A 17,869-nucleotide genomic window follows, 5' to 3' on the forward strand; every position below is an offset into this window, starting at 1 on the left:
GTACACTTCAAAGAGGTAGACCACGCCAAGGGGCCATTGTTCACATGGTCTCCTCAGACCCCGTGTCTCCAGGCAGGCCTCCGCTGAGGCAGGCCGCCCCCCTGCAATACACATAAGTGTGTCTCCATTCAGCAGTCTTCCTGTGCCTTATCTGCACGCCCCAGGCCCATCCATCCCACCCCCCTCTATCAAAGGTGGTTTGCGCCGGTGGATGCCCGCTGGCATGGGGGGCTGTGACGGGCGCAAACGGCCAAGGTGCCAAACTACATGTACACTTCAAAAGGTGTCCCACGCCAAGGGGCCATCGGTCACATGGCCTCCTCAGACCCTGTCTCTCCAGGCAGGCCTCCCCTTCAAGCAGGCCGCCCCCCTAATACCACGACATACATACGTCATTCATTCACAAACACACCCCAGTTTCTAATACTTTAAAAACCACTCGATATGTCTCATGAGAACATCTTTGTGCTTTGCAAGTCAACTCCTGAACGTGCTACCTGGGAACCACTGAGATCTATGCTAATCTGCTTGTCGTCGTGCTATCCGTGAACTTCTGTGACCGCTTCGAGCATACCCATCAGTGCGCTACCTGTGGACATCCACCTATTCTCCCGCAACATACTGCTGTGCTTGCTGAATCCAACTGTTTGTTGGTCAAGGTAAGGCCATGTATCCTGGTTATATTTCGCAGATTTTTAAATTTCTATCTATTTGCGAGTAGAGTACACAATAGTGCTATGTTCATTGGTCTCATTGCTATTGACTTGAGTTTCCATTGCTATGCTATCAATAAATCTATTTATTTTCATCTGTGTCTATTGTCATTGAATTGCATCCTTCGGGGTTCCAGTCTATAATGTAAGCATGTTTCCTTCTCGTGCAAGACAGATCATCCAAGGGACGAGTCACATGTTCAGATTTCAGTCACATCAATTATACATTTCTGCAACTTATGCAAATACTTAGCCGCACATAATGAACTGGTATAGTTCCTGCGACCAAAACAAACCTTGCATTGATCATTGTATGATTCATTTACTTTTGTATCAAATCTTTACTCTTGAAGATTGTATAATAATGTCGATATTTACTTTTCAGATTCATCAACAATGCCTGCCTGTTCGATTAGCGGTTGCCCTTCGAAGACCCATGCGAAATCTGAAGGAACTACAATGCATGTATTCCCGAAAACTGTTGATCGAATAAGAGAATGGGTCAGACATTGCGGATATCCACTGGATGAGCTGGAAAGTAGAGTCCAACAAGTCTTAGAGGACAAGAGGGGTGATCGATACTGCATCTGCAGCCGGCACTTTTCCTTGGACATGTACACAACTTCTTGGGTAACAAAGAAGAATAAACGGCCAACGACACGGAAATTGCGCAAAAACGCTATTCCCACTCTATTCGTCCACATTCCGCCACCGGTGAGTCAAGTGTCCGGATTTAGCTTTCGGCCTTGCGGTAGTGTGTAACCGAATGGATTAATTGATATTGTAGGTGTTCTATCCCTTGTAATAATTTCGATATTGATATGAGTGTATAGTTTTTTGAATAATGACATTTATCAATATATTCTTTTTCGATTTCATAACCCACAAACGCAATGTATATATATATGGGGACAGGGAACTGTGCTGTATTGAGCATTTTTCAAGTATTCTGTCGGCTTACATGGCTATTTTCAATATTGGCATTTCATTATCTATCATTAAGTGAACTTTACAACTTCTTGACTATCCCTTGAATCTGAAGCAAGAACATTCTACATCCTTGACGTGGTCGCAGTTATCAACCACTTCTAGCGCGTATCAGGTAATCTTACTAGTCTAATCCGCTACATACTTGTTTTATGCATGTCAAGTAATAGTTTTATTCTATCGTGTAATTATTTTACCAAATGTTTGGTTACTGCTTTCCAATTGATATACACCTTAGTTATCGTCCACTGGTGTTTGTTTTCAGTTATAATTAGTGTTATCCATACTAATGCAAGTACTGTCTTTCAGGGAGATGCTGAAGCGTCCGCCACATCTACAACATTTCTAGATGTTTTTCAACATCAGGAGGTATGGATACTGACAGCTCCATCGAGCATCATCATCAGAGCTGGAATTCTTGTTGTTTGATTATTCTACACAATGTTTCATTCGTGGTTAGCCGTTGATATGTACCTGTGCTGTCGACCCCAGGTGTGTGTTATGTTTTCACAATTGTAATCCTCACTAATGCAAGTACTATGTTTCAGGCAGTTGATGGAGCGTCAACCCCTGCATTTGATGCAGAGCCTGACATTCAAGTATACGAATCGGCGCAACAGCTTTCGGAAGTGCGCACTACATTTGCCTCATCCATAGATATTCTTCAGCAGCACGAGGTATGGATAATGACAGCTCCATCATGCGTGATCATATAACGTGATTCCATTTGCTATACTTTCTTCCCTATTAACGCAAGTGCTGTGTTTCAGGGAGACGACGAAGCTTCCACCACAATCAGAACATCTCATTTAGATGATGCAGATGTAAAGGAATCGTTGAAATAAGTTGATGAAATGTGATCATATTTGGATTTTCCTTGATTCTTTTGGACAATGCATCTTTCGCGGTTATCTCTTTATATGTACCTGTGCGTTCGACCCCAAGTGTGTGTTATGTTTCCAATATTGAAAACCATACCAATCCAAGTACTGTGTTTCAGGGAGACGACGGAGCATCCACCACAATCACAACATCTCATTTAGATGATGCAGATGTAAAGGAATCGTTGAAATAAGTCGATGAAATGTGATCATATTTGGATTTTCCTTGATTCTTTTGGACAATGCATCTTTCGTGGTTATCTCTTTATATGTACCTGTGCGTTCGACCCCAAGTGTGTGTTATGTTTCCAACATTGAAAACCATACTAATCCAAGTACTGTGTTTCAGGGAGACGACGGAGCTTCCACCACAATCACAACATCTCATTTAGATGATGCAGATGTAAAGGAATCGTTGAAATAAGTCGATGAAATGTGATCATATTTGGATTTTCCTTGATTCTTTTGGACAATGCATCATTTGCGGTTATCTCTTTATATGTACCTGTGCCGACGACCCCAAGTGTGTGTTATGTGTTTCCAATATTGAAAAGCATACTAATGCAAGTACTGTGTTTCAGGGAGATGTGGATGCCTCCTCTCCAATACAACCATTCATGGCAGTCCATGCAGAACCAGAGGTATGGATACTGACAGTTCCATCGAAATAGATCATCACTGGTCGAATACTTGTCTTTTGATTGTTGCACACAATGTTTAAATCGTATTTGGCTATTGAGATGTACCTGTGTGTTCGTCCTCACGTGTGTTTTATGCTAACAATATTTTGATACATAGTAATGAAAGTACTATGTTTCAGGGAGACGATGGAGCCTCATTCCGTGCTGTCTATGCGGATACAGAAAATATAGTTGTTGCAGCGCAAGAGGAAGGGAGGACATGCGGAAACGAATCGGAGCTACAGCGTGCAGATGTTGAAGGTCGAGTCAAAAAAGTTGCAAAGAAAAAAAAAGAAAAAAAGGTTAGTTACAAACAGTTCATAACTTTAAAAAAATGTTTGTGCTGGGGACTATTTTATGTTTTTTTGCAGTCAATTCTACTACACTCCATCTTGTGTTTAAACTGAACATCCCTTTTCCAATCTCTCCTCCAGATACCCGTGGGTGTCAGAACTATACACACACAGACAGTGAAGCGAATGAGAGATGTGGCTTGCCAGACCGTGTACACTATGGAGGAACTATTGAGGCGAGGCTTGTTCAGGCTCGAGATGCTCATGTGCAATGGCCAGAACATGAATTAACTGTGTTTGTAGACTACAGCAAAGTTGCATTGAACCATAGCTACAGTGCGACCGCACCACCACAAGAAGATGTTATTGAATGTATTGAAGATCGCTCTGAAGTAGTTGCAGATCAATTTACACAATCTACACCCGCCAAAAATTTGCCACCAAAAAACCTGTCGACATTGTTGTGTTCTCCCATCAATGTTGAAGTAATAGATGTTGAAATGACAGAATGAACCAGCCGCAGCATCCATAGACGCATCAGAACTTGATATCAGCGATATTACTTTCCAATGTGTTGAAATCTCCACAACGTCAAAGGCCGAAACAACGTTGACGCAGGATGACAGTCTAATGAAAGAGAGCAAATACATTGTATTCGACAGTTGTTTGATGGAAATTATAAGTATGCTGAAATGTGTGCATTCCATTAGAGGGAAAGTATGTGGGAAGCCATTGATTAATGTGACTCGTCAAATAAAAGGCAGTAACGTCAAAATAAATGCCGCCTGTAGATTAAATCATAGGTTCTCATGGTCTGCACAACCGATGCTGGGGAAACTGCCAGCAGGCAATCTACTGTGTGTAGCTGCATCACTTTTTAGTGGCTCCAGTTTTAGAAAATTAGAGGCTTTCTTTCAGTTTGTGGGACTCCATTTCATTTCTAATGCGCTGTACTACACATACCAACGTGATTATCTGTTTCCGGCCATTAGTGATGCTTGGAAAATTGAACAATTGTCTCTAGCAAGTACATTCGAAGGCAAACGATTCAGGCTAGCCGGCGACAGACAGTGCGACAGCCCTGGATTTTCTGCCAAGTACTGCACTTACCACTTTCAGGACATGGATAGTAAGAAAATTGTGAGTTTGGTGGTCGTGCAGGTAACACAATGTACATCCTCAGTGGCCATGGAGAAACTAGGTTTTATAAAATCAGTGGAATATCTACAATCGAGGGGCATGCACATTGACCTCATAGCCACGGATAGACACGTTTCAATTGCCAAGACAATGAGAGAGCAGTTCCCACATATTAAACATCAATTTGACGTATGGCATCTTGCTAAATCAATCAATAAGAAAATCTCGGCTGCAGGGAAAAAAAAGGTTTTGAAAGTATTTTGCAGTGGTCACATTCTATCACCAACCATCTTTGGTGGAGCTCAAAAACTTGTGAGGGGTCAGTGGAAATACTACTTGAAAAATGGCGGTCACTGATGCACCACTGTACCAACGTTCACTGCTGGACAGCAAATGAACATTTCCACCAATGTGAGCATGGCCCTTTGTCCCCAGAGGAAGCACGGAAGAAGAAGTGGTTGATTCCATCTTCACCGACACACAAAGCCATTGAGAAGATTGTTTTCGACAAAACTCTATAAAGAGATTTGAGAGGACTGACAGAATTCTGTCACACAGGAGATTTGGAGGTGTTCCACAATATGTGCCTAAAGTACAGGCCAAAGCGCTTGCATTTTAGCTTTCGGGGCATGAAACATCGCACTCTACTAGCGGTCTTGGTCCATAACAGCAATGTCGGACGTGAACAATATAGGTCTAGGGGTAAAGTAAGGATGCCTCGCTACACTAAGGTGTTTTCAAAACGAAGTAAGCAATGGGTGATCAAACCAGTCTATGATGAAATGCAGTTCGACTTTGTGAAAGGCCTTATTGTTGCTGTGTTAGAGAGGCACAGATATGGAATTTTGGACGTTTCTGTGCAGAGCAGTGATCCATTGCCACTGAACATTGCGACTGTGCCATGCCCACCCGAAGCACAGCTGATTGTGAAGTACAAATCCTGGTTTAAAAAATTGCAATACGATTGTCTTTTTGTAAATAAATGTTATTGTACAGTGTACCGGTAAACCTAACCCCTACCTTCACCATGATGGGTGGCGAACAAGCGGGGTGTCATCTTTGAATTCTCTCTATTCACCTCACATATGTGTATGTATATATTTTTCTCATGTCTCATCTCATGTAAATGTAAATGCTGCGCACTGTTAACGGAGGGGAGGCTTGCGTATTGCAAATAATAAAACAAACAAACAATAAATCTCACTTTTAATTCAACCCCTGTGGTACTTTATACTTTCCCTGACCTTCCGCCAAAAATTAAATGTCTCAATTTGGGCTGCAAAGCTCGCAGACAACGGGGACAAAATTGGGGCACTTAGAACGCGCCAGCCAAGCGGGCTGTGGCATTTGGGAGAGAAGCCAGTTCGCATTTGCACATTGAGGCGCACTACATAGACGGATTCTAAACTTCAAGTTCTCACAGATGCCTATACTACGTGATGTTGCAAATAAAGAATGCGAAGGACAGCGCCCAGATGAGGCCCACAAGTCGCACTGGAAGTATAAGGGTCTATTGTTTTTTGACCTTGAGACAGGGACCATGCCGAAAGAACTACATTTGAAGGGAGTGCGCAATAACGTAAGAGACGATAAGGCAGAAAATTCAGAAACTAGACCGAGTTTAATTTTAGTTCAGTATACGAAAAATCGTTGTCAAGAGCACGGTCCGTTTTACAGACTGCATTACGAAGAGACACAATGGAAATTTCAAATATAATGCAAGTAAATCTTTACACGCTTTTATACCGGAATGAAGATTTAATGAATGGATGCATGAATAAATGAATGAATGAAGAGCTAGGAAAAGCAAGTAAAACTGTTCGTAGTGGGCACATGGACATGCAGGTCCACTGGTCTCACAGATCTCGGTCCTTGGCCCAGCCACTTTCCCCTGCACTGCCTACCTGCACTACGGGACTGTCTCTGTATCCTTCAGCCCCTTCTCCCCGCATTTACCTTGCACTTGCCACCAGCTGGCCCTATTATTTAATTTGTATTCAACTAACCATGTACAGCCCTTCCCCATGCGCGATCAGAAAGACACCTGGCCTAGTAGGATCGTTGTCTGTCTGCCCTTGTTCCCCACCTGCCTCGTCACGCCTAGAAACACTTGAGTATAGGCGCGTTACAAATGCCATATCATATATCATATCATTCCTCACACATGTAGACTGTCGTTTATCATTGTGTGTTGGCCTCGATTTATCTCATTACTTTTCGCATTGATTTTAGAGACGAACATACTCCATTGAACTATCCTTGCAAGCAAATAGTTTCTGATCGGCCGTAATAAATAAAATGAGTAATATTAATGAAGTTCGGCTAGCGAGACTAATTATCATTTTTTTTGTTTTCCTAACAGGCATTTGATCCCTTTCTGCCACTGCCATCTGTTTGAGACACCTGCGGATGGATTCTTCGGCAGACACCTGCAGCTTCGTGTCAACAACTGGAGCACGATCACCATATTATGGGACGATCGCCAAAGGCCCACATGCCCTTACGCTGTACTAGTGGCTAGAAGCAACATATCAACCTTTAGGCTGGACTAGTGCCTAGTTGATGGAACAGCCTTGCGGTTCACCGTGCTTCCAAAGTGATTCTTTTTACGAAAATGAACACCCTGTGTACCATAAAGGAACAGCACGTGACTCAAGATGAAACGGAACAGTTATTGCGGATACAGATAAAAGAAAATAAATGGCTTCCGGAGTTCATATGTCAATTGCTGAATATTCTCTAAACATTTAATGTCAAATAAATGTACTTTACCAAATGTACCGTGTTGCTGTTTCATTTTAAAGTACAGTTTCATATTCCGAATTGTGGCGCGCTGTGTTGTGAGTTGATCTGTGTTGGTTTCCGGGTTCTGTGTGGAGTCGCGCAGAAGACGACTGGGCGCGTTTGCCTACGCAGCACAGTAACGTCACGGGGAGAGGTGGGGAATATGAATGTTTTGATAATGTCAGGCTCAGGGGTGGGGGAATTGATTTAGTGCCGCAAAAGCAGGTCAGCCAGGGCAATCGGGGAAAAGATAGGATTATCAGAAAATGGCGGCTCCCTGGTGCTTGTTTTCGCGTGCGTTTAATGGACGAAAACTCGGGTAAGGTCCATAGGAAAGTTTTCTAAAATCGAGCCACTTAGGCTTAAAAAAACATGGCTGACCCCGTAGGGACAATAACATTTTTTACTAGACAATGCCTTTAAGTGTTCATTGTTTCTATGTATCCTCTTTTTTACTCATTTTCTTTACTAAGTTTCTTGGACTGTTTTATATACTGATTTTGTGAAAGGTTTATATTTTAAATGATTATACTGCAATAAAAGAAAAATATAAAAATGTATTTTTTTAAAAACAGACGAGGAAAAGGTACTCTCAACTGCCCTGGTTATGTCAGCCCTTATCCTGCCAGATTGGATTCTAACGCTTTTATATGAAGACGACATGCAGATGATATGGTCTTGGTGGCTAAAACCCTAAACCCTTTGCAGAGTGTATTGGTTATTTTGCCTCATCTGTGCAAAAGCAGGACTTGAAGAAAAATGCTGGTAATTCATACTTGATAGGTGTGGCTCACTCTAACCATACTTACTTCATAAATGGGCAGACATTTGGAAAGACTGATGAATCCAACAATTTTGGGATACAATTTGCTGCCAATGTGTCTTCGATGCAAAATTTGAACGTATCCATGGCTTGGCACCAGCCTATCTTTCAGCTAAAATTGTTCCTTGTCACCTGAATCGAGCCTTTAGGGCATCAGAAGGATGTCTTCTGGTGGTTCCATCTTCTAGATCAGTCACCTATTGGGGACAGATGTTTCTCGTGCATGGCTCTGCGAACTGGGAATAAACTACCACTTAATCTATGAAAAATAGATTCCCTTGAGATTTTCAGGAAAAAGTTGAACACAGTTTTCAGTAATGTAGGCGCCTGTTGCTGATTGTATTGCTTCTTATATCAACTGCACCTAGATGCATTTTTTTGCTTGGCTCCTTGGATATGCGCGTTCGAAATTTTATTCCATTCCGTACCACAATAATTAGCTGAGTCAATGATATGATATATTTTATTTAGATCGCGCTCAATACACTTATGTTTCAGAGCGCGACCAAGCAAATGGAGGGGAACAAGGGAGAATAACAACAATCTTACTAGGCCCAGCGACATTAAGAACGCACAAGTGCAAGTAAAAGGGGGAACGTGCGAGGAAGGGGAAGGAGGGGAAAGTGCGGCACAAAGGAGAGAACAGAATAAATAATGAGTGCAGTAAATAAATAAATGCAATACATAAATAAAATAAACACAGGCAGAGGCAGGTGCGTAATTTGTTAGATAGGGTGTATTTGAATAAGTGCAGAATAGTGGGGGGCAACTGTATGGCTACAGATCCAGATCCAGTGCAAGGGATGGCTCAGGAGGCCATGCAGGAGGATGAGCAGGTACCTGGGCTCGAAGGACAAAGGGTGGCCAAGAGCATGATGCAGAGAAAGAAAAGCAGATCAGCATGGAAGAGGAGGGGCAAAGGCAGAGGCGAAGAGGAAGGTCTTGAGGTGCTTGCGGAACCGAAGATGGTTCTCCTCAAGTTTCAGGGCGGCAGGGACGCTGTTCCAAAGAAAGGCCCCCGCCGAAGACAGATCTACCCCCAGCTCGTCTCTTTGAAAAACGACTGACCCTGAGAGAGTTAGAAGTAGAGGAGCGAAGAGCTCGTGAGGGGAGGTATTTACAGAAGGATAGTTGAAGGTATTTTGGACCCATGCCCCAGAAAGCCCTGTGGGCAATACAAAGTTTTAAATGTAATCCTTGCACCCACTGGGAGCCAATGAAGCGATTTCAGAGCTGGAGAGATATGATCCCAGGGCTTCAGGCTGAGTACCAGTCTTGCAGTCCTGTTCTGGGTTAGTTGTAAAGGGCTGAGAGTGGAGGCAGGTAGATTTAGAAAGAGGCTGTTACAATAGTCCAACCTAGAAAGAACTAGAGCTTGGGAGATAGTGAGCTTCTGGGGGAAGGAGAGGCAGAGTACCTCTAAGGAGGTGCAGTAGGAAGTTTTAGTTTTTGGAGACGTCAGAGATGTGTGCGAAGAAGGAAAGTGTGGAGTCAGAGAGGACCCTGAGATTCTTAGCCTCGCAGGTAGGGATAGGAGGGGGGGGCCAAGGGAGGCTGGTCAGAGAGTGAGGGGAAAGGATGGTGAAGGTGTACCAATGTGGAGGATCTCAGTCTTGTTGGCATTTAGATCATTGGCGGCACACCAATTTTGAATGGCGATTAGGCAATCAGAGATGAGGGAGGGAGAGGAGGAGCCAGAGGGAAGCTTGAAAATGAGTTGGGTGTCATCGGCATAGCACTGGATGTTTGATCAGAAAATGGAAATGCAGTAGGCGAGAGAAGCCAGTTATTAGTTGAAAAGGAAGGAAGGACCCAAGTTGTACCTGGGAAGGTCGATCAGAAAGGAAAGAGGTCAGCCAGGCCAGAGCCTGATCAGTGATACCCAGGTTGTCACGGAGACGGTTGAGCAAGATGGTATGGTTGACTGTGTCGAAGGCAGAGGAGAGATCAAGTAGGATGAGGACAGAGGGAATGTTAGAGTCAAGGTTGGAGAGCAGGTCTTCACGGATGTTCAGAAGAGCAGTTTCCGTGCTTCTGGCAGCTGTGAAACCAGATTGGTGGTCATGGAGAGAGCCAACAGAGTCGGAATGCAGATTAAGCTGCAAGATTGGCCAGCTTTTCCAGGAGCTTCCTCAAAAAGGGAGTAATGGAAATTGGACGAAAGTTAGCAGGACAAGAGGGATCAGTTGTAGGTTTCTTAAGGGGAGGATGCACAAGGGAGTGCTTGAGAGGGGAGGGGAGGGGATGGATCCAGAGACAAAGGAATGATTACAGAAATTGGCAAGGACCGGAGCGAGGGTATCGATATGGTCCTTAATAGTTTTAGAGGAACAGGGATTAACCTGTTTTGAAGAGGCTTTCATAGATCGGACTTGTCTAGCAACCTCATCCGGGGAGAAAAAAGGAAAGGAGGAGAAAGAGGGAAGGGGAGGGAGGGGTTGGGGAGGGAGGAGTGTCTGAGGGAGGGTCAGCAGGCACGGATGCAGAGGGGACAGGAAGGAGGCGGCGGAGAGGGAGGACAAGATGTCCCGAGTTTTGGAATTAAAGTGAGAGGCAAGAGAGTTGCAAAGAGCCTGAGAGGCAAGAGGAGGGGGTGGACACTGCAGCAGGGTTGGCCAGTTCCTTGCAGATTATAAAGAGTTCGGCCGAGTTGTTGGATGCCGCATAGACGCAGGCTTGAATGTGGCTTCTCTTCTTAGAGATTAGAGCGGACAGCGAGATGGTATTGCCTTTGGAGCAGGCGGCAGGCCAGTTTTTCTGAGGATGAGCAGGAAGCCCTCCATTTCCTCTCAGCCGCCCTATACTTACGTTTAAGTGTAGCTAGGTCAGAGTCATACCAGGAATTACACTTGGCTTTGGACTTCATACAGATCCTCATGACGGGGGCAAGAACTTCAAGAGTAGCAGAGATAGAGGAATAAAGCCAGGACAGAGCTGGATCAGGGTGCGAGTCGGCCTGAGGTGGAGGAGGTGGGGAGAAGGTGGAAGCGAAAGACTCGATTGACACACGCTTCATGGGCCGCATGGCTTGGGGGGAGGAGATGGAAAGATGAGAGGAGCGGAGGCAGTGATCACTCTAGGAGAGAGGGGTGGCCAGGAGAGTAGAGAGGGGGAGGCTGGAGGAGATCAAGACATCAAGCTTGTGACCGGCAGAATGAGTCGGCCCCAAGGGGAGGATGGAGAGGGAGAGTGAATCGCAGAGGTCACGAAAAAGCACAGATGAGGAACAGGGAGATTCAAGATGGATGTTGAGGTCACGAAGGAGAATTAGTTAAGTGGTTGAGGCCAGGAGGGAGGATGAGAGGTCTGCACACTCGGAGAGAAAAGAGGTAATTTGGCCAGGGGGCTGGTAGAGAGTAGCAACAGTGAGCAAGTGACTAGATGAGAGGGAAAGCCTGCAGACGAGGCATTCAAAAGAAGAGTAAGTCTGAGTGCGGATGATCGAGGCAGGAATCCACTCCGGGACGATCAAGGCTACACCCCCACCAGGCCTGTTGGATCTAGGGGCAGAGAGGATCTTGTAGTTGTCAGTGCGGAGAGTGTCAAAACCCTTGACAGAGCTGGCCATGAACCAAGTCTCGGTAAGACTGAGGACATCAAGGTCAAGTTCTTCAAGGAGGTGGCAGATGTCAGAGGACTGTTTGACAGCAGAGCGAGAGTTGAGAGTGGCAAGATGAAGGTTGCCAGCCTTAAAAACCTTCCGGGGAGTACAAATCGTGTTACGCCCTGCAGAGGCATGGAGGGAGCTTGAGATGGGACAGAGGTGGAAGGAGAGGAGTGCAAGGTAGCCAAGGGAGGAGGGTAGGGGACAGCTGGAAATTAGAGGAAGTTGATGAGACAGGGGAACCGTCCGTCAAGAGGAGGAGGTTTGCCTGAGGGCCTTGCACCATGACAGTGCCATTCGGGAGATATTAATGATGACTCGGGAGGAGTCAAAGCAAGCCATGAGGACTTCCCAGCGTGTGCTACCAACAGTGGGAGAGGTGGTGACTGGAGAGAGCAGAGATCATATGAGGGGTCCATAGATCCAGCGAAGGAGGGTTTGTCTGGCAGTTATGCTGGAATAGGTATCAGCAATGGGGAGGCCTGGGTTAGAAGCTAAGATATCCTTTTTTAATTTCGTCTTGCCAGACTTGGTAAGAAGGGAAGTATAGTTAATAGAGAAGCAGTTAGAGTAGATAGGAGAAACAGATAGCGCCATGAGCAAGTAAAGAGAGGAGACAATAGGAGCAAATAAGTAAGTACAGCGGTCTGGAACAGTCACTGGGCTAGCAGGTAGAATGAAGGCGTAGGTAATGAGAACAACCACCCAAATTTGACTTTCAAAACAAACCCAACATTTCAGTTACTGAGACAACCCAAATTTGACTTACAAAGGCAGTACTAGGGTAACATGGGTGAAGAAAATCAGGTATCGAATTACAGGCAGGTGCTGAGACAAGGATGTTTGAGAGCAACCAGGAGGACTGATTTTGATTTGCTAAGTATAATGGGGAACATTCAATGCACAAGGATTTTTGGTTGCAGGAGTATATGGTGCAGGTGTTTTAGATGAATCAAATACCAATATCACTCAAAGTAAGGAAATCCCATACATTAGGAGATTGCTGGGCCTCCAACGGTAACCATGACCTTAGATACACATATTTAAGTGATTTAAAAATTCCCTGTAGCTATTATGAGAAGCTGTTTGGACAAACGGCAAGGCCATATTTACCCAGCAAACCGGTTAAGATATTCAGTCCAAGATGTATCAAGCGCCTTTTAAATGCAAAAAAGAAGCCAGGCAGAACTTTAAAAAGTCCCAAAATTATTTGCAGGAATTAGTGCTTTTGCTTACCTGGGATAGTTCCCCTACACAGTTCTGCTGAGGGCCAGATGGCATAGCACAGGAATTCCATGGCTGGTTTCTTTTGCCTCCTATCTTATCCTTTCGCTCCAAAGGTCTCAGGTGTGATGCCAGCACAATGTCCCTGCGATCAAAAGATCAGACACATGTTTGGGGATTACTACAAAGTGACATGCATCAGAGTCCAACAATCCAAAAAAGTCCACCAGCAGCCCACAGACCTAGCTCTGTATGTATAAAGATCAATGCACCAAGTGAGTCATTTGGAGAACAATCCAAGAAGCATTGCTGTAAGTAAACCGCTGCACAAAGAAATCCTTAACAAAAGAATGCAACGATTCCCATCTTGCGCCACCACCCTACAATTCCAACCTTACAGCCATGCCCCACCTACAGCAAAGCCAAACATCCATGCGATGCTTGCATCCAATGTTTGATACTTACTTTGCAAGCAGGGGGCTACCGTTACCTAGCAGCAAGCTCTTCCCTCAGGTTCTCTCAAGTGATGTGCAACCGAATTGCATTAGATTCACCAAAATCATCACAGGCAATTGGTCCCTTGCCAGGAGAGTTTATTCACATCAATGATGGCACTGGCCAGAAACTGAAGGACTCAGTTTCAGTGCCAGAGAGAAGAATATGGCAGTTATCTGCAGTGTTTTCCTGCAATCTTTGAACTAAGCATTCCCTTTCCTGCCGAGGACACAACCGCACTAAACATAAAGGAATTAATGTTCATCCTGAATCTGGCATCTCAAAGAAAGGAAATCCTAGCACTGTCTGAGGGACGCTAACCGGTGCAAGGTGCCAGTCCCCTTTTCAAAACCCAACATAAACGGAACATTTGCAAAGTCCTTTGGGGCCTACAACGCAAAGTCTGGGGAGGCTTTCCTGTGGGAACATTTTGGATACATTCTGCATATTAAAACACATCAGGTGACTAACAATAGTAAAACTTGATAACACTTAATTTGAGATTAACGAATATATGAAAGAGTAAATAGCCAAATTTGTTAAATACAGGCATATTAGTATTATTCTTGAAGTAGCATATTGAACCATTTCTCCTCACAGCAATAAGAGGGATCATTTTCATTATACCAAGGAATATTACAGCTATTCATTTTAACAGACATAATAAGGAGCTTGATACAAACCTATCATGGTAAAACAAAGTCTAAAAATCCTCTTCAAAACCCCAACAAGCTTATGGCTTTCATTATAAAGAGCTTGAATAGTATCATTTAGGGGGTTTTAGTAATGACAATATGTTATGCTTTCTCATGAACACTAAGCGTCCATCTGCTCTTAGCAGAACCAAACCTCAGCCACGATTAATAATATGGCGTGGCCAGAATGCAAGGTGTGGTCGCAGATGGCACAAAAATTACTCCAAGACTCGAAGACATTTCAAAGGTTTTTATTGAAATTGTAATCCTCTCCATCTACCTCCTCCCCCCATCACCCAGGTGAACTTGACCCCAGGTTAGTAGAAACAGAATATTGACCCCTATTGTCTAAACTCTGCCTTATACTGAATTTGAGGACCAAGACTTCCTCAGGGATTTCCTAACACTGTCCCTACTGTATCCAGAGGTTAGTGTTCTACAGGGGTAGGGATTGTGCCTTGCTGACACCCTGTTTCATTTGGTTTTCAGTCTACCACGCTCAAGTTATCCTCTCTTGCTAACAACTCTTCTCAAACTCCTTCCACCTCTACTCTTCCCTATTCTGTCACTCTGGTGTATCTCACTCTTTATAGGCCTTGCCTCCACCATTCAATGTTACTCCACCTTCTTCAACTCATCCTCCCTCCTCCACACTACTATTTCCTCCTCCACTCTACTACCCACTCGTCCACACTCGTATCACCTTCACACTACTACCGAGCCACCCCCTTTCACTCAGTCCTACACACTTCACATTCCTTACACTTACTCAGCTGATCACACTTGCCACAATATCACACTCACACACAGCAGTACCACTTACACTCACTAACCAATATCTCATCATCTCAAGAAATGCCTCCATAATCCACCGCTTCTTCCTTACTCCTGCTGGGCTCTTGGACCACCACCTCCACCTCCTCAGACCTCAGCCGATCAACTTACAATTTCCTGTTTTTACGTTCACCTTCCTTCTGCCATAGTTATCTCTCCCTGTCCAATCTATTTCTGGCTTTCCCACCCGGGTTGTTACCTAATCAGAAGAATCCTGAAATAGTGGACTAAGTTTTGCCCCTTTTCCACATAGGGGCCCACCACAGAAGAATTATGGAGGACACAGGCACTTAATGCCTGGTTCATGTTAGGGGGCTGGTTCCTGTGCCCCCATTGGATAAGTATAGTCTATTTGAGCCCTGCATCCCTATTGTTAAGTCCTTTGTGGTGTAGGCCAGGAACCCCTAGCTGAGGTGTGCCACCACTGGTGCTAGAGAGCGCTGTGCGGCTTCACCCACTGCCGGCATTGAAAAATGATCTGTGGCTTCTATCCTGACCAAGGCTTGAGAACGTTGTGTGGCTTCTTCCGGCCCTAGTGCTGGAGAGCGCTGTGCTGCTGTGCTCACCGCTGCATACGCTGGTCTCTCTCACTCAATCTGCAGTGAACTGCTGGTACTATTGCATGCTGGAGATTTGCTTTGATTGCTTTGAGTCGAGGTCTTTTCTTGCCAGTTGCGGATCTCGTGTGATGCTGGCGGGCTTCTTCCTTTTTAGTGCTGCATGCTCTGGCTTCTCTCAAGTTTGTTGACTCTACAAAAAACAAAAAGACTGACAAGCATTTTGTACAAGAGGTATTGTGATGAATCCTAAAGACTTCCTACTATAACTCTCCTGAAGTCTCCTTACAGGTGGCCAGGGAAAGGCAGACACTTTCTGATCCTGACCTTGGGGGTTGTGTTCTGCGAGAGTATCACCTGGGAGTAAAAAGTGCACACGGGAATGAGAGGGCTCCATGGGGTGAGGCGTGGTGTTTGTCTTCCTTTAAGGAGAACGTATCCTCAATGCCAAAATATGTAATGGCTTGTTCTCATAACAATCTTCTTGTTCCACAAGTTGAACATCTTAATTTGGGTAAATACAATCAGAAATCTATAGGCATTGAGAGAATTAAAAACCCTTCTAAAGCCCTGCACACTGTTAAAGCTAGAAGCTCCCCTAACTCCCAAAATACAGTGAAAGGAAGTCTCTAAATAATAACAATTCAGACTCTAAAGAACGTTATTACTCTGTACAATCCAGTCTTGTGATTGATCCTTAGGATATTCCTTTAAAGAATTTTACAGGGAACAGAAATTAGAAACTCAAATTAGAAAAACTAACTTTGTCATTAGGGACTTCAAGCCCCATAATTTCTGAATTAATAGGGCAAAGAAGAGGGCTAATGAGGAACAAAACTGCAAGAGTGCTCAGCGTGTTAATGGGAATGACACACACCTGAGAGAGACTGGGAGTCAGGTTCCCAATGTACAAGTTCCCCAAAAGGAGTGTCTGGGTACACAAAACAAGTCAGAGGCGCAGGAGAGATGCTGGGAATTAAGTTTATAGTGGAGTATAGGAGTTTGGTACTTGTTCCCTTTCCTTAAATGCATTGTAGAAGCTAGAGTAGTCCCAATTCAAGATGGAGAGACCTCCAGTCAGCATTGATTGGCGGAGGAGCTATTGTGAGGTAGTTTGGAATCTTGAATAAGATTCTAAACTGCCTTTCATTCCAATCATGAACAGAGAAGGTGACAGCTATCCTGGGATCCTGAGAAAAAGCAGTAAAGCCAAAGAAAATGACTTTTTATGTGCCAGCAGTCAAGGATAAGATTCAGCAGCACTTCACAGTCAAGAAATGGCTTACAGGTAAGTGCAAATTACCTTTGGAGAGGTACTTCTGTTATGATAAAGTGAACGAGTCACGTGAGAGTTTTCATACAGTAACCTTTTCAGTCAGAGCACATGTGCTCCGGTGTAAGACTAATCATCTGAAGAAGTTAGTTAAACAAGTTTAAAGTTAACTTTTAGGTTGATTCAAGTTTATCTAAAGTTGTGCGCATGGAAAGCAGTTGTACGCAAGCAACAAGGCTAAGGAAGCGTTGCATTTATTAGAAAAAAGGACCAGCTAACACGAGCCACGTCAGGCACGCAATCAGGAAACAAAATCCAGTCAAAGGTTCATCGCAGCCAGGAAGGGTCGGTGTAACTGGATAAACTGAGGGGTGACAGTTTACTCTGAGCATCGTCTCGCTTTGAGAAAATCATTTCCCAGTGAAAGGTAAAGTACGACAGCGCGTGGCAAAAGTCCAACACGTTATCAACAGCATGTGCAATGTGGGAGAAGCTCCGAGGTAAAAAAACTGAAAACAAACTCATCACCCCTGCTAGGGCAGTTTGAGTGCAAGGAAGGAACAAGTTACTTACCTGTAGCTGTTGTTCTCCAGCATGGGTCTGGCATGGATTCACATGCTCATGAATATTCCCCGTCAGGCTGGGAATCCTCGGTAAAGAAAAAACCAGTATCAGTTTCGTTTCTGATCTGACTTTCGTAGTAATAACCAATCACTGGTCTCTGCGTCATACTGACCACAGCCAATGACTGCCCTCTACCTAAGCCCCATCTCTGGCAGCCATCTTCAGATTTGGAAGCACGTGAAGTGGCAGTATGACCAAGTGAAGAGCCGCAGAGGGGTAGGCGGGAGGGTTCGCATGTGAATCCATGCCAGACCCATGCCGG

At 44.5% G+C, this 17,869-nt stretch overlaps 1 protein-coding gene across 17 annotated transcripts in view; it reads right to left on the reverse strand.

Moving 5' to 3' along the window:
- Positions 1 to 17,869, reverse strand: part of DNAAF19 (dynein axonemal assembly factor 19) — a 242,106-nt gene that overhangs the window by 62,499 nt on the left and 161,738 nt on the right. For all 17 annotated transcript variants that reach the window (XM_069634246.1, XM_069634252.1, XM_069634251.1 and 14 more), the window contains one exon: positions 13,142 to 13,274. In XM_069634246.1, coding sequence (XP_069490347.1) covers positions 13,142 to 13,274 — 133 coding nt within the window. The remainder of the gene's footprint in view (positions 1 to 13,141; positions 13,275 to 17,869) is intronic.

The sequence above is a fragment of the Ambystoma mexicanum genome, chromosome 13 (assembly GCF_040938575.1).
Source record: "Ambystoma mexicanum isolate Mex_15411 chromosome 13, UKY_AmexF1_1, whole genome shotgun sequence".
Lineage (NCBI taxonomy): Eukaryota > Metazoa > Chordata > Amphibia > Caudata > Ambystomatidae > Ambystoma > Ambystoma mexicanum.